The sequence below is a fragment of the Tachyglossus aculeatus genome, chromosome 7 (genome assembly GCF_015852505.1).
Source record: "Tachyglossus aculeatus isolate mTacAcu1 chromosome 7, mTacAcu1.pri, whole genome shotgun sequence".
Lineage (NCBI taxonomy): Eukaryota > Metazoa > Chordata > Mammalia > Monotremata > Tachyglossidae > Tachyglossus > Tachyglossus aculeatus.
Window position 1 is genome coordinate 15017206 of NC_052072.1, and position 27397 is coordinate 15044602.

Below are 27397 nucleotides of genomic sequence, written 5' to 3' on the forward strand. Positions count from 1 at the left end.
TCGGCAACATATAGAGACGGTCCCTACCCAACAACGGGCTCACAGTCAATACAAGGAAACAGGCATCAATATACATGAAGAGAATTATGGATCTGGTGGGGGGGGGGGGGGGAGAACAAAGGGAGCGAATCAGGGGGCCGTGGAAGGGAGGGGGAGATGAGGGAAAGTGAGGCTCAGTCTGGGACCCCCCCTCCCCTCCCGCACCCGCGCACTAACTGACGCGCAGCGCGGTGAGTCAAGCGTGCGTCAGAGCGCCCGGCCGGCGGGCAGCCTCCCTCCTCCCCGAGGATGCTCAACGCCCGTGCCAAGGGGCAGAGCAGCTCGGCCGGTGCGGGCGGAGGGACGGACCCGGGGACCGAGCTGGGGCCGGGCCGGGACGTCGGAGAGCCAGGTACCCGCCGTCGCCGCCCGCCCCCGGAGGGCACAGCCGCCGCGGAGTGCCAAGGGGCGGGGCGCCCAGAGGTGGGTGGACGGGGTGAGGGAAGGGAGGGAGGGAGTGAGCCAGTGCCCACCTCTCCGCTGGGCAACGGTCCGGGCAGGGCGGGCACCGAAGGGGGCACGCCAGGACCCTGGGCAAGGACTGGAGGCCCAGGCTGGCACCCGTGCAGGGCAGGTAGGTGAAACCCGCCCGGGGCTGTCTGCGCGCATCCTCAGGGCCCGGGGCTCTGCAGGGGTATCCGATTGCATCCTCTGCCAGGCCGGGACGCTCTCCCTCCGCACTCAGGCCAGCCCCGGTTCTTCCTCCCGGGGTCAACGGAGTGCCCCTCGGGATCCCACCCCTCGCCCCGTTGATCGGTGCCACCCCTTTTCTCAGGCAGGGCAGGGAAGTTGCCTGGTACCCCAGGCGTCCTGGAGATGCCCGGAGGTGGGGAGACAACAGCTCCGTTAAAGAGCTGACCCCAGCCTGCTGCAGAGCGTGGGGGACAAGGTGCTGGAGGAGCCTCTCGTAGGACAGGATACCTCTCCTGGGGCGGGGGGCACCAGATCCCAGCCCTCCCTCCCGCCGGACCCCTCTCCCAAGTCTTTCAGCCCCAGGCTCGTTTGACCTTGACAGTAACATTGGGAAGGAGAGGCTGAACGAACGCCCTTGATGAATATTTAATTCCCAGGCCCAGGGTTTGCCGATTTTAAATTCAAAGCGGGGATCCGCCTCGTCAGAATCGAGATATTTATGGAGGTTATTGCTGGCCGGGGGGTGGACGGGAGAGAGGTGGCCATCTGGGGAGAGGGCTTGGCATTCGTCATCGCACTCCTCCCCCATGCACGAACTCGCCACACCTTCAGAAGTTCCTGGTCTGCCCAGTCGTGCTTGTTAGAAACCTGGAAGGAAATCTGGGGTCTCTGAAAGCCCCCGAACCAAACAAATCTGGAGGGATTCGACCTTTCACCACCAGAGTGCCGGGAACACCCTATAATCCACCCCCAGGGCCTGTGTGCAGATGACACTTTGTTTCATTTTCGTGGAGGCTGGAGGAGGTGTGACCTGAATTTTCAACTCTGATCACATTGGTGGAGATTTCAGTGGATTTGCTTGCCTCTAGAACAGCTTGAATAGGATAACTAGGCTGAGGGATGAGAAGCCAGTGTTAGGGAGGTCGGCTGGGGGGTGTCCTTTGAAGACACTTCCAGGAACCTCAGGGACCTAGGAAATGAATTCAGTAATGGGGCACATTTCCTGCAAGTTTCCAGAGAATAAGGTTAAACTGGGATTGCTTTTAGGTTAGTTGGATATCCTGATTTTCAGCTCATCTCCTAAATCCTCCAGTACCGTTGCTCTTCTCAGTGGGGATAGGCTGGTGATACAGAAGAAATCATATGATGTCCCTAGAACATAGCAGGCAGGAGTCACCTTGCCTTAGTGTTCAAGCTGAGGCAGAATCCAACCCAAAAGGAGATTAAAACCTATGAATAAATGAATTCATGAACTACTTTGCACAGCATCCTCTTAATCCTTCTCTTGCTCCATTCCTTCCCAGAGAGACCACCTTTTTATGGTATTTGTTAAGTACTTACTATGTACCAGGCATGGTGTTAAGTGCTGGGGTAGTTTCAAGATAATCAGGTTGGACACAATCCACGTTCCACACAGGGCTCAGTCTTAATCCCCATTTTACAGATGAGGTAAAAGGCACAGAGAAGTGCCTTGCCCAAGGTTACCCAGCAGGCAGTGGCAGAGCTGGGATTAGAAACCAGGTCCTTCTGATTCCCAGGCCCATGGGCTATCCACTGGTCACACTGCTCAGGGACAATCAGCAGTTTTGAACCGGATGCCTGTCTTGCTGCCCCTGGGGAATTTGATGGCCCTGAGTCAAGGCCGATATCCAGGCTGCATGAGCAGGTGTCCTTGACTGTGTCCACCCCACCTGGACCGCTCCAAGGCAGCTCTCATATTTCCCGAACCAGCCATCACTAAAGACGTCGCTAAAGATGTTTCTCTGGAGTGTCTGCAGCCCAGCCATCGAGCGTGACTCAGTGTGTTCAGGCAAGTCGTGCCCACCAGCTTTGATGAGCGTGAGTTTGTTTTTTCCCCAGTCACACGCAGCATCATGTGCTAGCCGTGTGGGTGCTTGCAGAATTTAACTAACAGAGTTCAGTGGTGAGCAGAGGGAAGAGAAAACATCCAGAACTTGGGAGACTCCAACTGGCTAAATGGGGCTTTATTGGTTAGGATCCCACCTTCACCCCAATTGGTGAGCGAGGAGACAGGACATGAGTGAGTGAGCACAGAACAAAAGGGTCTGAAAAAGGGTCAGGGGCCACAGTTTTTAAGACGGCCTGCTTCCTAAATCCAGGGGAGTGCAGGGCAAAGGGCTTCAGGGGTGGAAGGTGTGTGAGCCAGCTTCAGGCCCCAGCCCTGCTCCTCCATCCCCTATCTGCCTGAAAGGTATTGGTGTGGAGCTTGCTGGGAAGGTTCTGGATACGTTGACCTCTGTGATATCCTAGGATCTTGCTGTTAATCTCCCCTCTTGCTCCATCAGAACCTGTGGTCCCCTTGGTTATCTGAATTCTTTGTTGCTCTTTCCACCTCTTCCTACTTCCTGGTGTTCTGGGAAGCTGATAAACAGCCGTCACATTCCTACTTTTAAGAGCAGTAGGTTAAGAAGTGGGAAAAAATTGGTATGTGCTTCTAGAGTATTGTGATAATGGCTGCTACATGCATGGCGTTGTTCTTCTTATGGTTTTTGTTAGCCACTTATTATGTGCCAGGCACTGTACTAAGCACTGGGGTAGATACAAGATAATTGAGTTGGATAGAGTCCCTGTCCTACATAGGGCTCATAGTCTTAATCCCCATTATACAGATGAAGTAACTGAGGAACAGTGAAGTGACCTGCCCAAGGTCCCACAGCAGACAAGTGGCAGATCCGGGATTAGATCCCAGGACCTCTGATTCCCAGGCCCGGGTTCCTTCCACTAGGCTACGCCGCTTTTCAGGGTTCAGGTCACCCTCTCCCCCACCCTGCTTCAGTTCTGAGATTATCTTGCTGGGGTGTTGGTGTCAGGAGACAGCCACGTGCCCAATACTGTGACAGAAAGGCTTCACAGGGCACATTTGGCTCTGGGTGGTGGGGGCTTTCTATCCGGCCCTGCCCAGCTAGTTCCGCTGGAGAGTTTTAGAGGCTGGGGAGAATTCCTGGAGGAAAGCAGGACTGCAAGGCCCCATAGATCTCTTTCTTTTTGTCTTGCGACAATCGGAACTTCTGTCCATGTTCCCTTTAAAGCAGTCAACAACATCGTGAAATAGTCCAGTGGAAGGAAGGATGGGTTGCTTAGAGCAAGAGTGGAAGTTTCCTCTCCTGAGAATCCTTTGAGGAAAAAAAAAAGATCACCTTTAACCAGACTTTCCTGGCCCATGTTCCAGCCCTGTTAGGGTTATCATAAAAATAATAAAAAAAGTCGTATCTGTTAAGTGCTTATTATGTGCCAAGCCCTAGAATAACAGTCTGCACACAGGCACCCAATAAATACCATTGATTGATTGGAGTGAACACAACATAATCAGGTTAGACACAGTCCCTGTCCCACATGGGGCTCACAATCTACAGGGAAGGAGAAAAGGTGTTTAATCTCCATTTTACAGATGTGTAAATTGAGTCCCAGAGAAGTTAAGTGATTTGCCCAAGGTCACAGTTAGAACCCAGGTCTCCCAACTCCCCAGCCCATGCTCTTTTTTTCTAGATCACACTGCTTCTCAAGGTTATCTTTCATTCTAGGTTATCTTCCCTACTGGCTGTGGGCCAGAATCCTGTTTCAGATGAGGTCCCGGCCAGGAGTTTCTCTTAGGAACAAGTTTTTCCATTTAGTTACCTGACAAAGGGAAGATATGGAATCTAGTCAGAGAAGTGAGGCAGCATTTTGGGGCTGGGGGAAGGCCTACTACCACTGATGGATAGATACAAGATGAAAGTGAGTCATCATCTAGGAGTTGAGAGCCTCAGGCCGTTTATCAAAGTATCTTGGGGGTTAAATAGAGTGGTCATCAAGCTAAATTCCAGAGACCTTACCAGGCTCTGCTGGAGTCACCTTCAGCCTCAAACCTGGAGTCTCTTAAAACTGACTTCTGGGCTGAGTCAGGGGTTGGATGCTGAGAGGAGGGATGTGAGAACCTCAGCAGGTATAGACTTCCTGTTCCTACCTCTGATTTCTCCGAAACTGAGCAATCTGGATAGAACTGGCTTCTGATGAGAGACCGGGGAGAGGGGAAGGTGGGCTTGGATTTCACTCCTGGAGGAGTCAGGATGTCAGACTCCTAAAGACAGAGAACCCTGCGTAAAACTACACATACCGGAGATGCTTTCAGCTTTTCCTGAAGAGGGAATCTGCCATCCTTTTTTGATTTTAGCTCATCCAGAAAAGGGGGGTTATGGAGGGAAGCTGTGCTGAAGCAGTAATTGCACCCCCAAACCATACTCCTGATCCTCTCTCCAACCCTTCAGGGATAGAGTATCTGTTCCCTTCTTAAAAAAAGCTGGCACCAAACCAGTCTGCTTCTCCAGCTCTTGTGTCTCTGAGAAACCACTGACACTAACAGCAGTGGTCACACATTCTCACATGCGTATGCACAATTTTGGTCTCCTTGCCATTTCTGAAACAGCCTGAGAACAGTGTGGGGAGAAGTTCTGGTGCCTGAGGTTAGAGAATCGGAACATACTGTATCAGCAGCCACTGCCTGGAACTCAAATAGGAGATATTCCCAGAAGCCTTTGCTCCATTCAGAACCATTTTGTGAAGCCATGCCCATTTTGGGATTTTCTTTTCATTAAAAAACAAAAACAAATCCCACTGCCTACAGGTTCTGGAAGTCAATGCTCAACCTATCTGTGAGTCTGGGGAAGCAAGTCAACTCCAGTGGGAGCCCAGGATTTTGGTGTCCGTGATCATTTGCTTGCTCAGGTAAGGGGCAGAAATTTGGGCCATGTGGGGAAATGGACTTAGCTTTCAGACTCCTCTCTCTCCTTCTAACCCAGAAGTTTGGAAATGCTCCAGAGGAGTTTTGAGGCCCTCAACTCCCAGCCCGTGGACTCCCCTGGAAAGAAGTTGCTACTTATTTAACCATTCTATTATTTCTAGTTAATAGTGTAATTTGCTTTCCTCTGGATTTTGCACTTCGGCTACTTAATAATAATCATTGTGGTATTTGTTAAGGACTTACTTACTATGTGCCAGATGCTGTACTAAACGCTGGGGTGGTTACAAGCAAATCTGGTTGGACACAGTCCCTGTCCCACGTGGGACTCACAGTCTCAATCTCCGTTTTACAGATGAGGTAACTGAGGCCCAGAGAAGTGAATTGACTTGCCCAAGGCCACACAACAGGCAAGTGGCAGAGCCGAGATTAGAACCCATGACCTTCTGAATCCCAGGTCCGTGCTCTATCCACTACACCATGCTGCTTCTGGCGACCAACTTTCCATTTGAAAAGTGGAACATATTTATCGGCTTCTAGTGGTTCTGCCATTGACATTTCTTGTTCATTATAAAACCCCAAGGATTCAAAGATTTAAAAACCATGCCAGAGGGGTCGCTGGTAAAACTGTTTCCCATGGGATTTTCAATCTGTACAGGGCACTGGTGTGTGTCAGTCTGTACAGGGCACTGGTGTGTGTGTGTATCTGTGTGAATGCGTGCACATGTAATCCCGTGCCACTAGGGAAGCTGACATTTCTCCTTCGGACTGTGTTCTAGATTGGAGGGAAACACACTAGGTGAGAGTTTCAGCTACATCCTTTCTCCCTTACGATACGTCCTCCTCCACTGGGGATCAGAGCCCGGGCTTTGGAGTCAGAGGTCATGGGTTCAAATCCCGGCTCCGCCAATTGTCAGCTGTGTGACTTTGGGCAAGTCACTTAACTTCTCTGGGCCTCAGTTGCCTCATCTGGAAAATGGGGATTAAGACTATGAGCCCCCCGTAGGACAACCTGATCACCTTGTAACCTCCCCAGCGCTTAGAACAGTGTTTTGCACATAATAAGCCTTTAATAAATGCCATCATCATCATCATCACTATTTCAATCAACCTCCGTCTTCCCTTGCTAAAAAAACTAACCAAAACCAAGGCGCTATCCACGGTTCTGAAGTAACATCCACCGCTCGCTTGAGCTCTCTGAACATTGTCCTGGGCTCTACGTCAGAGATCTAACTCGGTCACGACCTACAATCAATCAATCAGTGGTATTTATTGAGCGTCTACGTTATTCAAAACACGGTAATAAGCGCTTGGGATATCACAATACAACAGAGTTGGTAGAGACTTTCCCTACCCACAGTGGGTTTACAGTCTAACGCAGACTTGCAAACTGGAGAGAAAGGACAGACAGCCTACATACATAAGAACAAATAGACCCAGTCATGAAAAGAGGAAGTTGAAGGTAGGAAAATGGGTGGCACTAATCAGGGAGAATTTCTTGGAGGAATTGGCCTTGAACTACTTACTAAAGCAAGGAAATGCTGACAGATTGGGGATTTTGAAATGGTAAGATCTTCCCTCATAATAAAAGACTCTTCCAGGATATTTCCAAAATTCAATAAGAACCCTTGAAGATGATGATCTAGTGCAGAATGCAGGATTCAGAGAAATCTGGGGCCTGATCCTGACACACTAAGGGGGCTTGGCTAAGTACAGCATTTGGATGCTCTGATTTTGTTTCCCCTGAAGTAAAGTAGACATTCTCCTCTCACCTTTCTCCTTCTTCTCCCCCAACCTTTCTCCTCCTTCTCCCCCTTCCCTGACCTTTTCTGGATTGTTTAGGGCACACTGATGAGGAAAGAAACAAATTTCTTTCATTGGTGCAAAAAAGGAGGCCCAAGATAGCTGTAATTAATAATGTTTGATAAATACTCCTTCAAGGGCTCTTCAATAGCCCAGTGTGTAACTCAGTTAAGTGGATACCCTCTTGGTTGGCCACTCTTAGAAAATAAAGAAAATGTAGGATTTAAGGAGGGTCAGGCTGAAGGATGAGGTAAACGAACACAGGGAGGATCCATCTGTCAGCAGCAGAGATTACTGTGCCAAATGAGAAGAAAAACCAAACTCAAAGGAATAAAATGGAGAGGACATTTGCATCTCTTGGACCTAGTTCTCTCTGTTCCTTTCCAGATTGCTCCGAGACCCTGCTTATTTTCATGTTGTTTTCTTGCCTCCTCCCACCATCTCTCTCACTCAACTTGCCCAGCACCTCCTGGAGAGTAACACTGTAGACCCAGGCTGCCCCTTCCTCCCCAGGCTGTACTCTCCCAAATGCTTACTGTACAGTCAGTGCTCAATAATTACAATTGATTGATTGATAATCTCCCAAGGTGGTGGTGAAGTTGCTGCCCGATTGTGATTTAGACACACAATCAGTGGAGGCAAGAATCCAGGTTCCTTGGCTTTCAGTCAGGACTGTGTCCTCTGGGGTAGTGGCCCTCCCTGAACCAAAACCTGCCAGTCTCATCTCCACAACACCGCCAAGATCTGCCCTTTCCTCTCCATCCAAACCACTACCTTGCTGGTTCAATCTCTCATCCTATCCCGACTGGATTACTGCATCAGCCTCCTCTCTGATCTCCCATCCTTCTGTCTCTCTCCGCTTTAGTTTGTACTTCACTCTGCTGCCCGGATTATCTTTCTACAGAAATGCTCTGGGCATGTCACTCCCCTCCTCAAAAATCTCCAGTGGTTGCCTGTTAACCTACGAATCAAGCAAAAACTCCTCACTCTAACTTCAAGGTTCTCCATCACCTCACCCCCTCTTACCTCACCTCCATTCTCTCCTTCTACAGCCCATCCCACACCCTCCTCTCGTCTGCCACTAACCTCCTCACTGTTCCTCGTTCTTGCCTGTCCTGCGGTCGACCCCGGCCCACGTCCTTCCTCTGGCCTGGAATACCCTCCCTCTACACATCCTCCAAGCTAGCTCTCTTCCTCCCTTCAAAGCCCTATTTAGAGCTCACCTCCTCCAGGAGGCCTTCCCAGACTGACCCCCCATTTTTACTCTCCTCCTCCCCATTGCCCCCCCAGCCCTACCTCCTTCCCCTCCCCACAGCACTTGTATATATTGGTACATATCTATTACTCTATTTATTTTACTTGTACATATTTACTACTCTATTTATTTTATTAATGATGTGCATATAGCTATAATTTTATTTATTCTGACGGTTTTGACATCTGTCTACATGTTTTGTTTTGTTGTCTGTTTCCCCCTTCTAGACTGTGATCCCATTGTTGGGTGGGGACCGTCTCTGTATGTTGCCGACTTGTACTTCCTAAGCACTTAGTACAGTGCTCTGCACACAATAAGTGCTCAATAAATATGATTGAATGAATTAATGAAATGTGGGGTCCAGAACCCCTGGGACAGGAAGGGGAGGCTCTCTGGGCCCTGGGATGTGTGCGGGGGTGGGGGTGGGGGGGGAATTAGGACCTGAGAAGAAATGAAGATTTCATGAAGGGTAAGAAGCACAGGATAGGAAGTGGAGAAGCAGAAACTTGAGAAAGGCTTCCAAACGACAGAAAAATTGGGGGGCCTGTACAGAGTACTGCACTAAGTGCTTGGGAGAGTACAATAAAACAGAATTAGTGCACACGTGCTCTGCCTATAATGAGCTTATAGCCTGGGGGGGAACAGGTATTGATATAAATAAATAATTTGTAATATGTAATTTAATGATCTGTACATAATAGTGGTATTTGGAAGTGCTCACTCTGTTCCAAGCACTGAGGTACAGGCAAGGTAATCAGGTCGGTCATAGTCCCTCTCCCAAATGGGGCTCACAGTTTAATTGGAACAGTGAACAGATATTTAATCTCCATTATACAGATGAGGAAACTGAGGCCCAAAGGTCATGAGTGGCTTGTCCAAGGTCACCCAGTAGGAAAATGGCAGAGCTGGGATGAGAACCCAAATCTTCTTGCTCTCAGACCTGTGCTCCTTCCACTAGACCACAGTGCTCATCTAAAGAGAGCACTCTAGTCACTGCTGTCAAAAGATCAGCACTTTGCCAGGAGATGTTTTTATCTGTCTCTGTGCCTCATTATTTTTTCCCCCTTAAGAACACTCACTGCTCCGTTCTTGCTCCTCTTCAGTGTGCTATTTGGGGGCTGGGCGGAGCCTCGATTGCTATGTGACCATGCAGGAACTGGGCACTTCCTTTCCCCCCATCTCTCCCCTCCCGGTCCCATTTGGATCGTCCTTGAACTGCATTTTCAAACTTGTGACTTGCTCCTGGGAGTTCCGGTCAGGTCTGCTAAGAGATCACCTGAGAAGCAGCATGGTGTAATGACTACAGCATGAGCCTGGAGTCAAAAGGACATGGATTCTAATTCTGGCTCTACCACTTGTCTTCTGAGTGACCTTGGGAAAGTCACTTCACTTCTCTGTGCCTCAGTGACCTCATCTGTAGAATGGGGATTGAGACTGTGATCCCCATGTAGGATAGAGGCTGTGTCCAACCTGATTGGCTTGTATCACCCCAGTGCTTAGCCTGACACAGAGTAAGCGCTTAACAAATACCACAGTTATTATTATTATTATTATTATCCTGGTGAGTCTCTAGCGGCTGGCCCCAGCAGTAATAGTGCCAGAGTTCAAATGCGGCTGGGCAGGCTGGAGAAGATAACCCTGCTGAAGGTCATGGGCAGGGGGGCATGTGGTTCAGTGCCCAGCACCTGCAGAGGGAGAGACAGAAGAGTTAGCTGTCAAAGAGTGTATCCATCTAGGTCCCTTGGCTTCCTCTTCCCTTTCCTGCAGACAAGGCAGACACCAAGTTGGATGTTGTGTAAGTTCTTGGTCGGTGACTGGAGGGGAGAGTTGCCCCGCTTCAAAGAGAGCTTCATTCACTGAAGAGATCTGTACAGAGTTTTTTCCCTCCTTTCTCCCCATCACACAAAGAACCCAAGGCTGTGCTGTGCCTCTTTGCTATCCTAATAATAATAATAATAGTGACATTTATTAAGTGCTTACTATGTGCACAGCACTGTTCTAAGCGCTGGGGAGGTTACAAGGTGATCAGGTTGTCCCACGGGGGGCTCACAATCTTAATCCCCATTTTACAGATGAGGTAACTAAGGCCCAGAGAAGTTAAGTGACTTGCCCAAAGTCACACAGCTGACAATTGGCAGAGCCGGGATTTGAACATTTGACCTCTGACTCTAAATCCCGTGCTCTCTTCACTGAGCCACGCTGCTTCTCTAAAAAAAAAAAAAATAATAATAATAATGATAATTCATTCATTCAATTGTATTTATTGAGCGCTTACTGTGTGCAGAGCACTGTACTGACAAAAATGGTACTTGTTAAGTGCTTACTATGTGCCGAGCACTGTTCTAAGCTCTGGGATAGATACAAGTTAGCCAGGTGATCACAATCCCTCTCCTGCATGGGGCTCACACTCTTATCCCCATTTACAGATGAGATAACTGAGGTGCAGAGAAGTTAAGTGATTTGCCCAAGGTCACGCTGCAGACAAATGGCAAAACTGGGATTAGATCCCAGTTCCTTCTGACTCTCAGGCCCGTGCTCCATCCACTAAGCCATGCTGCTTCTAGAGTAGAATACAACATCAGTGACCCTTTAAGGATCCACTGCACCGGTCAGTGACCCCCTCCAGAAGAGTGAAGCGATGCCTCTCTGCTGCTGGTCTTTGACCTCAGGCATTAGGGAAAGTGTAAGCTCATTGTGGACAGGGGACATGTCTACCAACTCTGTCCCAAGTGCTCAATAAATATAATTGATTGTTTTTTTCCAAAGACAGTGGAGTTCATCAATCTGCAGCGTTTGGGTTGGTGGACCTGGTGTGGGAGGGGTTCACCTTTATGGGATGGGAGCAGAAGTGGCTGGGTGGTAGGGAAGTGGGCTGCCAATGGGGTGCACAGAGCAGCTTTGAGGATAGATTACTGAAAACCAGCATTCTGGATCCTTCAAGGAGGAGGCGGTCTGCAGAGACCCATACCTTTCCTCAGCTCCTCCTGCAGTGACACTACCAACTCTGTTGAACTCTCCCAAGCACTTAGTACTTAGTACACAGTAATGCTCAGTAGATCTCACAGGACACTGGGAGTGGAAAAGGAACCCAAAAGTGGCTTGGCTGTTCTGGGACCAGATAATCTGATTGGTGCCCTAAATCAATCAATCGTGTTTATTGAGCACTTACTGGGTGTGGAGCACTATACTAAGCAGTTGGGAGAGAACAAAATAACAGAGTGGGTAGGATGTTCCCTACCAGCTTATAGTTTAGAGACTTGCTAGGAGGCAGTCAGCCCTAGAACCTCCTTGGCTTCCTAGAGAGGGTGAATTTTTAAATGGAGGGTGAGGTCTGGGTGATTGCCGTGAGAATTTAGGCTTCCCTCGCAGCATGGCTCAGTGGAAAGAGCACGGGCTTGGGAGTCAGAGGTCATGGGTTCAAATCCCGCTCCGCCGCTTGTCAGCCATGCGACTTTGGGAAAGTCACTTAACTTCTCTGTGCCTCAGTTATGTCATCTGTAAAATGGGGATTAAGATTGTGAGCCCCACATGGGACAACTTGAATCACCTTGTATCCCCCCCAGTGCTTAGAACAGTGCTTCACACTTAATAAGCGCTTAACAAATACCATCATTATTATTATTATCACTAGTAGATCAGGCAGGATCCGGGCCACAGAACTCAGTTTGAGTCAGTCAAAGTAAGGGGGAGTTGGTTCCAGACCTGAGGGAGTTCAAACCAAGAGCCTAAGAGTTTGCAAAGCAGTCTGGGTAGACTGAGTCAAAGTGTTGAGTACAGGCAGCATGTGGGCCAAGGCCTTCTCTCCCCACCACTAGGAAAGGGATGGTGAGGACAGAGGCTGAGGAGATCCCGGCTCTCTGTCACCTAGAGGATCACTGTCACCTGTGTCCCTCGCTGTCCTGGGGCTGCAGGCTGCCTTTGGAGAAAATGGATGGTTCTGCTGTGACCTTGCAAGAGTGAGGTCGGGTCTCTGATTCAAGTGGAAATAATGATATCTGTTAAGTGCTTACTACATCAAGCGCTGTTCCAAGTTTTGGGGTAGATACAGACTAATCAGGTTGAACATAGTCCCTGTCCCATATGGGGCTCACAGGAACTGGGGCAAACAAACTCACACAGAGAAAGGGGAATTCACAGGGAAAATCCCTGACCATGCCCTGTCTCTGCTGTTTTCTCTGAGAGATAGGATCCTCTCAGGCCAGGATCTGATGACCCCTGCCCAGCAGGTCAAGGTGATGGCACTGGGCCCCTGAGCTGAGACCTCAGGGCCAAGACTTCCAGCGGCAGGTGGTGGGGTCACTGGGGAAGGAGATTGGGATGACTTGACAGCTTTCTCCCTCCCCTTTTGGACCCTGACTCAGTAACCCCCAGGAGTAGCCCACTTTTGCCCTTGTACTCTCAACTTAGACTGAACCACAAGTAGAAAGGGTGCCTTCATTAGATGGCTTAAGGATCTGGGTGGAGTTTTTTCGTCTCCCTGAGGACAGAATATGCGGCTTGGTAAATCTGCTCTGCCTTCTCAGTCTGATGCCATGAGCACTCACTTGCTCAGAGTGCAGACGTACTACCTCTAAACAGGCACCTCACAGGAAGAAGGAAATAATTGGGCCTCCAGTTTGTTCTCTGTGGTTGCTGTAATGATACTTAATGCTGCACACGATACTTTAAAGGCTCAGCAGAACTGGATTCGCTCGAGTCCCAATTGCTTTCAACCCAGAAATACCCCAGACGGTAGCCCACCAAGGCTCCCTTGATAGGCAAACAGCCATTCCCTTGGGGTTTTTCAGCGGGAAAATGCTCTCTCCAGTTGTTCAGGATCAAGATAAACACTGCAGACTGGCTGGAATTCCCGTTGATTTTCTCCAGTTGTTTGGTAATGAATAGTAAATCAGCCCTAATGCATTGCAGATTGTTCTGATTGAATCCCGTGCAGACCAAGTAGCAGAGGAGGGGCTGGCTGGCCAGGATGGGCCAGTGATTGATATCTCGGGAGGCCGTCTGACCTTGCTCCCGGCTTGGGTTGAAAGGCAGCAGTGCGGGCTGGGAGGACAGGATGGTGCCTGTGTCCTGCTCCCCATGGGTCCACCGCTGCACACATGTTTTGTGTTTCTCTGGGTAGGTTGCCCCTGGGCAGGGACTCTCTAAACATGGGGTGGAAGGGGTGGGGACATGGGGGGAGGGAGTCCAATTCCGGTTGCCACAGAGATGGGGCTTAGAGATGATTGAGCCAACGAGATTCCTTCCTGCTCTCTGCCAGGGTGGGGCAGGGGATGGGGGACCTCCAAGGCTGCGGGGAGGGGGCTTGGGGAAGGACCTTTTGTAGGATTGGCCCTGAGAAATCAATACTGCTCTCTCAACCCCACCCTCGGGCGTGGAAGAAAGTAGAACCCATGAGGAGCAGGAGCCTCCTATGTGGGCCGGGGGTGAGGCCTGATGAAGGAAAAGGGGAGGAGAAGGAAGTAGAGACAAAAAGAGCGAAGAAGGCCTAGAGAATTATAAAGAAACAGTGTGGCCTAGTGGATAGAGCAAAGGCCTGACAGTGTAAGTCACTTTGCCTCTCTATGCCTCCCTTATGTCATCTGTGAAATGGGGATTTAGACTGTGAGCTTCACATGGGACATGGACTGTGTCCAACCTGATTAGCTTGTATCTATCCCAGGGCCTAGAACAGTGTTTGACACATAGTAAGCACTTAACAAATACCATCATCATCATCATCTGTAAAATGGGCACTGAGACTATGAGCCTCATTTGGAACATGGACTGTGTCCAGCCTGATTAGCTTGTAAATACCCCGCTGCTTAGTACACTGCCTGACATTAACTGCTTAACAAATACCATTAAAGAAGGAAAAAAAGGTGAGGCCTACCACCCTGAGGTGAAGCAGCAATTACCTGGGTGGAAATTTTGGAGGCTGCATTGTAGGGATTAGTAATAATAATAGTAATTAGCAATACTATAATAATAATGATAATAATAATAATAATTGTGGTGTTTGTTAAGCATGCACTCTTCACCAAGCACTGTACAGAGTGTTGGGTTCATTCATTCATTCAATCATATTTATTGAGCGCTTACTGTGGGCAGAGCATGGTACTAAGCACTTGGGAAGTACAAGTTGGCAACATATAGAGACGGTCCTTCCCCAACAACGGGCTCACAGTCTAGAAGGGGGAGACAGACAACAAAACAAAACATGTGGACAGGTGTCAAGTTGTCAGAACAAATAGAATTAAAGCTAGATGGACATCATTAACAAAATAAATAGAATAGTAAATATGTACAAGTAAAATAAATAGAGTAATAAATCTGTACAAGCATATATACTGGTGCTGTGGGGAGGGGAATCAGATAGGACAGTCTCTGACCTACTGGGGCTCACCATCTAAAGGGGAGAGAGAGCAGGTATTTAATCCTCCTTTAATGATGATATTAAGGCCCAGAGTAGTTAAATGACTTGTCCAAGGTCACTCTGGCTCCCTCCAATGGCACCAGCTACCAGCTGAGATGGCATCGTGAGGTCTTGCCCTAGAATACTTTGGACAGAGGGCATTCTAGGTCATTTTGCTCAGGTTCCCAGAACTTCAAAGCCCTCCTTAGTCCCAAGGGGAACAGAGATTTCAGAATCCAAGTCAGGAATCGATCACTCTCCCTGAGACCTAACTGACCCTCATGAGCCACTCAAGACCCAAGCTCAAGCCAGCACACCAGGGTTCTTCCTGCCACCCACTCATGTACCCGAGTGCTTGCAGGAGTCAACAAGGAACTTTGGGAGTGACCAGCAGAGAAGCAGCATGGCGTAATGGGTTAAGCACGGGGCTGAGAGTCAGAAGGTCAAGGGTTCTAATCCTGACTCCACCACTTGTCTGTTGTGTGACCTTGGGCAAGTCACTTCACCTCTCTGTGCCTCAGTTACCTCATCTGTAAAATGGAGTTTGAGACTGTGAGTCCCATGTGGGACGGGGACTGTGTTCAACCTGATTTGCTTGTAACCAGCCCAGCACTAGGGAAGTGTCTATCACATAGTAAGTGCTTAACAAATACCGTAATTATTACCATGGGCAGGAAATGGTCTGCAGCTCCTAATGGTTGGGGGATCTCTGCCTCCATCTACAATCCCACCACTCTGCCTTGAAATCACCAGGTGATACACAGATGGCAGAATTGACGGAAACCTAGCCATTTCAGAGGCCGTTGCTGTGCTAATATAATTACACAGATGAGTAATCTCTCTCTCAGGAAGGAGGATGGAATGGTTTCCAAGCTGTTTTCCAAATCCTTCAAGTCCTTTTAATTAGGAGGTGCTTTGGTAGGCAGCAAAAGGTTGGGATTCCTTTTAAGTTTCCCTTAAAAAAAGAAGTAGCAAAGAGTGAGAGACAAAGGAGGAGAGGAGGAAGCTGAGGGGGAGGGAGAGGGAACAGCCAGCAGCTTGTGTGTAGATGCTATCTGCACTGTTAGAACCAGCTCTCTCACATGTAGTCTTCCATCTACTTCCATCTAGAGAAGCAGCGTGGCTTACTGGAAAGAGCAAGGACTTGGGAGTCAGAGGTCATGGGTTCTAATCCCAGCTTTGCCACTTGTCAGCTGTGTGACTTTGGGCAAGTCACTTAACTTCTCTGGGCCTCAGTTACCTGGTCTGTAGAATGGGGATTAAGTCTGTGAGCCCTGTGTGGGACAACCTGATGACCTTATATCTAGAACAGCGCTTGGCACATAGTATGCACTTGACAACTACCTTTATTATTATTTTTATTATCATTATTATTATCTGATAGTGTCAGCAGGGAGGAATAACCCTGGAATCTGCTGGCAAGGAGCAAAGCAGCTGTGCTCGATTCCCTGCTCAGATGCTGGAGGTTGGAGCAGTCCAGGGCTTGGCCCTCGGGAGGTGAGGAAGTTAGCATTGGAGGGCCGTTGGGCTTTGCCTTGGGGCTCTTCGTGGGCCTGGTCAGTTCAACATGGGTGAGTCCCTTGAGCCATGGAAGTTAGGGTAAGAGTGCACCTGGATAGGACAGGAACTGTGTCTGACTAGTTATCCTTGTCAACTCCAGCACTTAGTGCAGGGTTTGGGATGTAGTAAGCGCTTAACAAATTCCAGTTATCTGCCTGGGCACCTTTCAAAGCCCAAGACACTGGGGCCCTCTTCCCTCCCCTCTGTCTGTGTCACCCCCACCCTCACCCCTTAACTCACAACTCTCCCGGGGTTGCATGGAGAGGGCAGTTTTGGTTCAGTGGGTGGGAGCATCAAGCAGGCTGAGAGTTATGGTGGCACTTGTGGGGACTCAGTTGAAGGCACATCTCCTTCAAGAGGCCTTCCCTGAGCAAGCCCTCCTTTCCTCTTCTCCCACTCCCTTCTGGATTACCCTGACTTGCTCCCTTTATTCATCCCCTCCACCCACCCACACAGCACTTATGTCCATATCTGTAATTTCATTTATTTATATTAATAGCTATTTCCTCTCTAGCCTGTAAACTCACTGAGGGCAGGGAATGTGTCTGTTATATTGTTATACTGTACTCTCCCAAGAGCTTAGTATGGTGCTCTGCACACAATAAGCACTCAATAAATACGATTGACTAACTGACTTACTGACACCTGAGATGGAAAAATCCACCCAGGAGCAAGGCAACAACATATATATGTCGCCAACTTGTAATTCCCAAGCGCTTAGTACAGTGCTCTGCACACGGTAAGCGCTCAATAAATACGATTGAATGAATGAATGAGCAAGGCACCAGCCAGGGGCCCGGGGGCCAATATTTGTTTTTCCTAGGAGCTCAGCATGGATTTTCAACCAAACCTCCTCTGGCCTTGAGGATGGGACCCCCGGAAAAACATGGTGGGTTTTCTAGTGGAAAGAGCACAGGCTTGGGAGTCAGGAGACCTGGATTCTAATCCTGAATCTTCCCCTTGCCTGCTGTGACATTCATTCATTCATTCATTCATTCATTCATTCATTCATTCAATTGTATTTATTGAGTGTTTACTGTGTGCAGAGCACTGTACTAAGCACTTGGGAAGTTCAAATCGGCAACATATGGAGTTCGTCTCTACCCAACAACGGGCTCACAGGCTAGAAGGGGGAGACAGACAACAAAACAAAACAAGTAGGTGGCAAAACCATCAGAATAAATAGAATTACAGCTATATGCACATCTGTGCATGTGCACATCGGCGCTCCTCCGCCGCTAATCTCCTCACCGGGCCTCGTTCTCGCCTGTCCCGCCGTCGACCCCCGGCCCATGTCATCCCCCGGGCCTGGAATGCCCTCCCTCTGCCCATCTGCCGGGCTAGCTCTCTTCCTCCCTTCAAGGCCCTGCTGGGAGCTCGCCTCCTCCAGGAGGCCTTCCCGGGCTGAGCCCCTTCCTTCCTCTCCCCCTCGTCCCCCTCTCCATCCCCCCATCTTGCCTCCTTCCCTTCCCCACAGCACCTGTATATATGTATATATGTTTGTACATATTTATTACTCTATTTATTTATTTATTTATTTTACTTGTACATATCTATTCTATTTATTTTATTTTGTTAGTATGTTTGATTTTGTTCTCTGTCTCCCCCTTTTAGACTGTGAGCCCACCGTTGGGTAGGGACTGTCTCTATATGTTGCCAATTTCTACTTCCCAAGCGCTTAGTACAGTGCTCTGCACATAGTAAGCGCTCAATAAATACGATTGATGATGATGATGATCTGTGCACCTTGGGCAAATCACTTAACATATCTGGGCCTCAGTTCCCTTGTTTGCAAAATGTGGTATTTGCTAAGTGTTTACTAAGTACCAGGAGTTGTACTAAGCACTAGGGTGGATACAAGCAAATCAGGTTGGACACAGTCCCTGTCCTGCATGGAGCTCACAGTCTTAATTCTCATTTTACATATGAGGTAACTGAGGCACAGAGAAGTGAAGTGACTTGCCTAAGGCCAACCAAGCAGAGAAGTGGTGGAGCTGAAATTAGAACCCATGACCTTCTGTCTCCCAGACCCATGCTGTCTCCACTATGATAAAGCACGGGCTCTATCGCAATTAATAAAATGTGGTTAAGGTATCTTTTCTCCCTCTTACTTAGGCTGGGAGGCTCACGTGGGACAGCATAATACAGTGTATCGACCCCGGTGCTTAGCATAGCACTTGTCACATAGTAAGTGCTTAATAAATTATTGCTATTATAACTGCGCCCCCACCCCAGTCTCTCTAATTAAGCAGGTGGAGACCCCTCTGACCTCAGAAGCAGCTTTTTTGGGTGTCCCCTCCTTGGGTCCTAGGGGCATGCCCCTCTCCCCTCCTGCCCTGGCCCAGGGATGCTGTTTTAACTTTCTATGTCATCAAGTGCTTAGTACAGTGCTCTGCACACAGTAAGTGCCCAATAAATATGATTGAATGAATCCTCTTCCTCCAGGTTCCCTTCATGAAAAGACACTGAAGGCCACTCCCATCCCACCTTCTCCGTGGTCACTGGGTGCCACAGGGCCCAAGAGAGGCCAGATGCCGAAGAATAGCAAGGTGACCCAGCGGGAGCACAGCCATGAGCAGGTCACCCAGTCAGTGGCCGACCTGCTGGCCCACGAGGAGCCTGTGGATTACAAGCATGGTGTGTTGGATGGTGCAGGAGAAGCCCCGGACAAACAGAAGGGTGCAGAGGAAGATTTGGACGCAGAGGACCGGCCCGCCTGGAACAGCAAGCTACAGTACATCCTGGCACAGATCGGCTTCTCCGTGGGCCTTGGGAACGTCTGGAGATTTCCCTACTTGTGCCAGAAAAATGGTGGAGGTAGGAAGCCACTGAGGGGAGGTGTCTTTCGCCGTTACTGACCAGCTGAGGATACTGGGAGAATGGATGGACAGGAAGTAGTTTGAAATAAGGGTGGGTACTGTGTGGTTATTGTCAGGACCAAACTAAATAGGCCAGAATGGTGTTGCCCTCTCTTTCCTCCTGACTTCCGTCACCCAAAGGGAGTGGAATAAATTACGTCAGTAAGCTCAGTGCTCCTCACCCTCCCATGGGAAGAAGATACAGACATTTCCCTGCTCTTTGAAACCTCCCAGGACTTATAAGGATATTTCGGGATTTTGCATCTGGGAGAGTTTCAGGCTGCCCTCGGTCTGCTAGGGAAGTAGCATGGTCTAGTGGAAAGATTATGGCCCTGGGAGTCAGACAACCTGGGTTCTAATCCCGGCTCTACCACTGTTCCACTGTATGACCTTGGGCAAGTCACCTAACTTCTCTGTGTCTCAGTTTCCTCAACTGTAAAATGGGGATTCAATACCTAATTCTCCCTCCTACTTAGACTGTGAGCCCCATGTGGGACAGGGGCGGTGTCCAACCTGATTATCTTGTATCTACCCCAGTGTTTGGAACAGGGTTTGACACATAGTAAACACTGTACAAATATTCTTATTATTAAGTCCCCAAGCTTCCCATCAAGGCCAGTTTGTGAATCATCCAATGGTGATCCCGCGGTGGGCCATTGGGTGTGGGGAGGAGGAGAACCAGATGGTGAGTCGAGATTGGAAGAGGAGTGCTACGACTCCTGGGTTCAAGTCTGAAACCCTCAGGACCTCACAATGCCATTAACTAGCTGGCTGCAGGGCAGAGTGAGGTCTTGGGTCTGCTGAGTGGGGAGCTGGGGGCAGGAGGAACAGGAAAGAGGCATCAGGGATTGCAGGGGGAGGTTATGGCAGTGAGTGGCCTGAGCTCTCAGAACCCTGTCCCGGCCTTAGCTGAACCTGCTAGGCACCCAGGCAAGGGGGACGGATGCAGTATCCACAAGTGGAATTCAAAGCCATGGGAAGTTGGTATGTCATCGCACACCAGTCCCTAGCCCTCTCCCACTCCTTCCTCTCCCTTTCTCCACCATAAACAGCTAAGCTCAAGCACAGGGGAAGACCCAGAAGATGGAGGTTCTGGGTCTCTGATCTTTTTCTGCTGTTTCTAAGGCAGAGGTTTTCCATTCCTGGGGCTACCAATCAATCAACCAATCAATCGTATTTATTGAGCACTTACTGTGTGTAGAGAACTATACTAAGTGCCAGGGAGATCACAATATAACAGAGTGCCCTGTCAGGGAATCTCCTCATCATCACCATCACCACACTTGACTGGTGCCTCCACAACCCCATGTACTTCTTCCTCAGGAACCTGTCCGTCCTCGACCTCTGCTACATCTCCGTCACCGTCCCCCAGTCCATCCACAACTCCCTGACCGACTGTCTTACCTCCTTCCCTTCCCCACAGCACCTGTATATATGTATATATGGTTGTACATATTTATTACTCTATTTATTTATTTATTTATTTTACTTGTACATTTCTATCCTACTTATTTTATTTTGTTGGTATGTTTGGTTCTGTTCTCTGTCTCCCCCTTTTAGACTGTGAGCCCACTGTTGGGTAGGGACTGTCTCTATGTGATGCCAATTTGTACTTCCCAAGTGCTTAGTACAGTGCTCTGCACATAGTAAGCGCTCAATAAATACGATTGATTGATTGATTGATTGATTGATTACGTTCCCTGCCCACAACTAGCTTATACAGTAGAGGGCCACCCAGGTACTACACAAATAAATATTGAGGCAGTGACAGATTCTGGAACAGCCAGGCGACTTCTCCCTGAGCTCTGATGAGGTGAGAAGTCTAGGGATTCTAGAAGAAGCCAATCCACAGCAGCTGGACTACATGAGAAGTGAATTTGCTCCTCCTGCTACTACTCTTGGCTTCTTCAAGCTCAGCCCTCTGCTGGGAGCACAGCAAGAAGCAGCCCCTGCCCCCAGAAGTATAGACTTTAGGGAGCTAACTGGTAGCAGGAGTGGTGGTAACAAATATCCCTTAACAAATAGCACAATTATTATTATTATTATAAATAACAGCCATTGGCAGAGGTGCGAGAAGCAACAAAAACAGTTTCATTTCTTGATTGTTCTGACTGCTGTAGCTCCCTCAGTTCCTGCTCATTCATTCATTCATTCAATCGTCTTTATTGAGCACTTACTGTGTGCAGAGTACTGTACTAAGCGCTTGGGAAGTACAAGTTGGCAACATATAGAGACGGTCCCTACCCAACAGTGGGCTCACAGTCTAGAAGGGGGAGACAGAGAACAAAACAAAACATATTAACAAAATAAAATAAATAGAATAAATAAGCTCCACTGTGAAGCTGACTTTGTGTGTGTGAGTGGTGAGAGGGGAGGAGATGAGAATGGGGAAGGGGAGAAACTTTAGGTGAAACCTGAGACCCTTGAGGTAGAGTGTCCACAGACCATTGGACACAATAATAATTGGGGAATTTGCTAAGGCCTTACTGTGTGCTAAACTTTGGGGAAGATACAATTCAATCAGATCAGGCACAATCTTTCTCCCATACGGAGCTCAAAATCTAAGGGTGGTTGGGGAGAGCAGGTATTGAATCCCCATTTTTTAGATGAGAAAACTGAGGCACAGAGCAGTGAGGTGACTCACTCAAGGTCACACTGCCGGCAAGTGGTAGAGCTGGGATTAGAACCCAGGTCCCCTTTTCACTAAGCTCTCTTGCTTGAGACCACTCATTCATTCATTCAATTGTATTTATTCATTCATTCATTCAATCATATTTATTGAGCGCTTACTGTGTGAAGAGCACTGTACTAAGCGCTTGGGATGTACAAGTTGGCAACATATAGAGACGGTCCCTACCCAACAGCGGGCTCACAGCGCTTACTGTGTGCAGAGCACTGTACTAATTAGGGTAATGTTGGAAAAAAATGCACAGGTTGAAACCCCAGCGCTACAGTCCACTCAGGTTTTTTTTTTAAATGGCATTTGTTAAGTGCTTACTATGTGCAAGGCTCTGTACTAAGCACTGGGGTAGATACAAACTAATCAGGTTGGACATAGTCCATGCCCCACATAAGGCTGACAGTTTAATCCCCATTTTACAGATGAAGTAACAGAGGCACAGAGATGTGAAGTACTCAATAAATACTATAACTACTACTATTACTACTACTGTTATTATGAGGATGTATTCATTCATCTAAGCACACACCTACACACTGCTCCTCCAGTGTGCAGTGGATTGCACTGCACACAGCTGACAAGTCCAAAGTCACACAGCTGACAAGAGGTGGAGCCGGGATTAGAATCCAGGTCCTCTGAGCCTGTGTTCTAATCCACTAAGCCTTGCTGCTTCTCAGTTGGTGAAGAACCATGATTACCACTGAGTGGGCCAGAGTGAGCTGGAGAGTGTGTTGGGGCTGCATTGGGGTGTGTTGCGGTGATTGAATGAGATGTCTGAGCTTGCTAACAGGGCTGACGGTCTCTGTGATGGAGGTCGGGGATAGTGTTAGCACGCTGTCACTGCAACTGCTGGCTCCCTTAGCTGGGAGCATTCGCCTGTGCCCAAACATGATTTTAATTCTCCTTCTAAATGCCCTGTCACCGAGAATCGGGAATGTGCCTGAATGGGACCAGACGCCTCCACCTCCTCTCGGCCTCCTGGCCCACAGATGGCTTTATAAGGCAGAATCGTTGGCAAGATCTGATTTGTCTTTTTGTGGTCACCCCGGTTACTTTTCTTGAACTGCTAAATTCTCTCTGGCCTCCCCCAATCAGCTGCAGATGAAGGTTGCCTGATTTTTGGCTTGGAGTGTGCTTCCAGTTTTAGTCTGCTAGGAGATTCCCTTTGTGTTGTATAAGCCCAAATGTGGACAAAGAGATGTGTGTGTGTGTGTGTGTGTGTGTGTGTGTGTGTGTGTGTGTGTGTGCTTCTGTATACAGTGGTTGCTGATGTGGCTGAAACTACCCCTGGAGGAGCAGTGTGTAGGTGTGTGCCTAGATGAATGAATACATCCTCATAATAACAGTAGTAGTAGTAATAGTAGTAGTAATAGCATTTATTAAGCATCTCTGAGGTTCAGTGCACTGTGATGGTGATGATGATGATGATGGCATTTGTTAAGTGCTTATTATGTGCAAAGCACTGTTCTAAGCACTGGGGAGGATACAAGGTGATCAGGTTGTCCCACGTGGGGCTCACAGTCTTAATTCCCATTTTACAGATGAGGTAACCGAGGCACAGAGAAGTTAAGTGACTTGCCCAAAGTCACACAGCTGACAAGTGGTGGCGCTGGGATTAGAACCCATGACCTCTGACTCCCAAGCCCGGGATCTTTCCACTAAGACACGCTGCTTCCCATGCTGCTTCTAATGTGGATGTGAACCTGTACAGTCCAGGATGATATATGACCCTGTGTATAGTGGTGTGTGTGAGTGTTAAAATGGTTACACCTGTGGTCCTCTTGGGTCTGTGGTGGTAGTCATGCATGCATGAATAGAAGAGGGCACATGTTATAATAATAATAATAATAATTATGGTATTTAAGTGCTTACTATGTGCCAGGCACTGTACTAAGCGCTGGGCCGGATCTTGACAGAAGGGTATCTGGATGTTTGAGAGCATGGGGACTGTGGCTTAAATTACCCATGTGGGAATAGGAGTTTTTCCACATGGACCAAGGGCATGGGTGGGTTAGAACACATGTGTGAATCAGACAGTGTTGGAAGGCTTTGGCCAGCCAGAGTCTGCCAGTTCAAAGTCTGGTGTGAGTAGTGTTTATTTAGTGCCTACTGGGTGCAATCCTTTGCACTAAGTGCTTGGCAAATACAAAACAAACAAGTGACACATTCCCTGTGCCCAAGGAGCTTAGACTGCAATGAAGGAGAGAGAGAAAAGCATTTATAGAGAGAGATATCAAAACTATTGAATAAGTGCTGAGCATGGGTCTGTGTTAAAAACCTGAATGCTAGAGAGGGTGGCTGGGTTTCTACCACTGGGGCTGCTGGGATTCAAGGGGGAAAGATTTATTCATTCAATTGTATTTATTGAGCGCTTACTGTGTGCCAGCACTGTACTAAACACTTGGGAGAGTACAGTGCAACAGTAGACACATTCCCTGCCCACAATGAACTTACGGTCTGGGGGGTGGAGGCAAACATCAGTACAAATAAATAAATTACAGATATGTAAAGAAGTGCTATGGGGCTAGGAGGGGGGATAATAATAATAATGATGGTATTTATTAAGTGCTTACTATGTGCAAAGCACTGTTCTAAGCACTGAGCACTGTTCTAAATGCTAGGGATGAACAAAGGGAGCAAGTCAGAGCGAACCAGGAGGGAGTATGCGCTTAGTACAGTGCTCTGCATACAGTAAGCGCTCAATAAATACGATTGAATGAATGTGAGAAGAGGAAAGGATGGGCTTAGTCTGAGAGGGCCTCTTGGAGGAGATGTATCCTCAGTAAGACTGTGAAGGCGGGGAGAGTTGTTAGATGTTGGAGGAGGATGTTGGAGGAGGTGGGTCCATGTGAGGTGCCAGACTGGGATTCCCTCTCTTTCCCCCTGTCCTTGCCCCTGCCACCCCTCCAGACTTCCTGATGCTTGTTCTTTTCTTGCAGGTGCCTACTTGGTGCCCTACTTGGTGCTACTCATCATCATCGGGATCCCTCTGTTCTTCTTGGAGCTGGCCGTGGGCCAGCGCATCCGCCGGGGCAGCATCGGCGTATGGCATTATGTGTGCCCTCGCCTCGGAGGCATCGGCTTATCCAGCTGCATAGTGAGTGGGTGGGATCGGGCGGGACCTGGTGGGAGAGGGAGGGCAGAAGGACCCCCATGCTGCTGTCAGATTGGGAGGCAAGCACTTGGTACAGTCCTCTGCACACAGTAAGCACTCAATAAATATGATTGACTGACTGACTGACTGTCTAAGACTTGCACCCTGGCTGGGATCCTGTGGTCTCGCAGACTTCTCTGAACGTTTCCCAAGATAAACTTCCCACCCTGGGCCCTTCCCACCCTGGGCCCTTATTTCCAGATGTTTGCCAGCTGCCACAGCCTTCAACCCCTGATCCAGCTGCTGCATTTCAGGGATTGGGAGAATGATCTAAGAGGAAAAGACCAACATCAGATCCTATGACATTGGTCCAGGGGGTTCTTAGCTGGATGCAGCGGTCCCCTGCCTGGGCTGGTGAGACCCTTCCTCCACCCCATGAAAGCTTCCTCTGCCAACCTCCAGGGTCACGGACACAAGAAGCAGCATGGTATAATGATAGAGCACAGGCCCGGGAGTCAGAAGGTCATGGGTTCTAATCCCGGCTACACCACTTGTCTGCTGTGTGACCCTGGGCAAGTCACTTTACTTCTCTGAGCCCCAGTTACCTCCTTTGTAAAACATGGGGATTAAGACTGTGAGCCCAATGTGGGACAGGGACTGTCTCCAGCTTGATTTGTATCAACCTTAGAGCTTAGAACTGGGGTTGGCACATAGTAAATGCTTAACAAATGCCACAAGAAGGACAGGTCAGATGGCACTGTTCCTTCAGTCTCCCTGATGGCTCCTGCAGAATGGCAAAACCTGATAGTGGCCCTCCGGAGGTCAATTTGGCCATGCCCCTGCCTCCCTACAAGATAGCATCTTAAACATCCCAGCCTCCCATAGCCACACTCCCTGTGGCTCAGAGCCAGAGAATCCCCTTAGACTTCTGCATCTCCTTGCTGGGAGGCTCTGAGAGAAGCAGTGTGGCCTAGTGGAGAGAGCGCAGACCTGGCAGTCAGAAGGACCTAGGTTGTAATCCTAGCTCTGCCGCTTGTCTGCTGTGTGACCTTGGGCAAGTCACTTCACTTCTCTGTGCCTCAGTTACCTCATCTGTAAAATGGGGATTAAGACTGAGAGTTCCATGTGAGACAGAGACTTTGTCCAACCTGACAACCTTGGGTCCACCCCAGCACTTAGTACAGTGCTTGGCACATAGTAAGCACTGAAGAAATACCATAAAAAAAGAACAGCCAAGCACCACTATTGCTGATGGGCTTGAAGGATTGAACTGTATCTGCCCTGTTGCCATGGGTTCCTGGTTCCCACTGTCATTGGCCGTGGCATCCCTACAGTTCATGAGTTTGTGTGTGTGTGTCCGAAAGTAACCATGGTGTCATCATCTAGAAGAATCCACCATCTCAGTTCTTACTGAACCCCGGATCTGGCAGCCTTATCCCTGGCCCTCTGGATTTTTTGATCCTCTGCAAGTGGGAATATTCAAGGTCCCCAGGATGAGTTCGGGGGACAGGGGACAAGGACAGTGTCTCACTCATCACCTGTGGTCGCTCCACCCTGCAGGTCTGCCTCTTTGTCGGGCTCTACTACAATGTGATTATTGGCTGGAGCATCTTCTATTTCTTCAAGTCCTTCCAGTACCCATTGCCCTGGAGCGAGTGTCCAGTGGTCAGAAATGGTTCCATGGCAGGTGAGCCCAAGCGATTGTCCGTGGGTGTGTGGGGGTGGTGGGGGAGGATTCTAGGCTGAGGGGGGGAGGGAGGGGACAGCCCGAGAGGAGAGCTTGATATGACTGCTTCGCAGGTCACAGTGTACATGTTTCACTGGGCTCTACTTGCCTATATGATAACAGTTTGGGTTGGCTGGCTGAGCTGGGGTTTAATGGATTTCAAAACAAAAACCATGTCATCCACCGTGGGGATGGTTGACGTTTTGCCCAAGCACATGAGTGATGGGAGAGCTATAAACCCCAGTTTTTATACTGCACTCCCTGGAGGGCTCCTTTTGTTCCGTGCCAGGCCTGAGCTGCTTACTCCAGGAAGGCCTGTCTAAGTCCTCCTCTCAGTCTACTATCACTCCACTATAGAGACTACCTAGATTACAGGGTTCCTCTGCCACCCTCTAAGGTCTTGAGAATGAACATCCCCAATTTGGTTTGGTTGTCTAGCCAAATCCAGAGCTGGGTCTGAAAATAGTTTCTTTCCTGGGTAGCAGTGCGGCCAAATGGAACAAATCCAGACCTAGGAGTCAGCCTGGCTTCTAATCCTGGCTCTCCCATTCTCCTGTGCTGTGGAACCTCGGGCAAATAACTTCCACGGGCCTCAGTTTCTTCATCTGTAAAATGGGGATTAA

The 27397-nt window shown here is 48.9% G+C and overlaps 1 protein-coding gene across 6 annotated transcripts in view; it reads left to right on the forward strand.

Moving 5' to 3' along the window:
* The first annotated feature begins 295 nt into the window (after positions 1-295).
* Positions 296-27397, forward strand: part of SLC6A17 (solute carrier family 6 member 17) — a 41044-nt gene continuing 13942 nt past the window's right edge. The window contains exons 1-6 of one of the 6 annotated variants that reach the window (XM_038749670.1): positions 300-462; positions 5294-5394; positions 18532-18603; positions 18862-19233; positions 24894-25051; positions 26609-26735. In XM_038749670.1, the coding sequence (XP_038605598.1) occupies positions 18948-19233; positions 24894-25051; positions 26609-26735 (571 nt within the window). In that variant the 5' untranslated portion in view covers positions 300-462; positions 5294-5394; positions 18532-18603; positions 18862-18947. Of the gene's footprint in view, positions 463-555; positions 614-5293; positions 5395-18531; positions 18604-18861; positions 19234-24893; positions 25052-26608; positions 26736-27397 lie in introns of those variants that run through there. The other 5 variants (XM_038749674.1, XM_038749671.1, XM_038749672.1 and 2 more) reach the window with 5 other exon arrangements.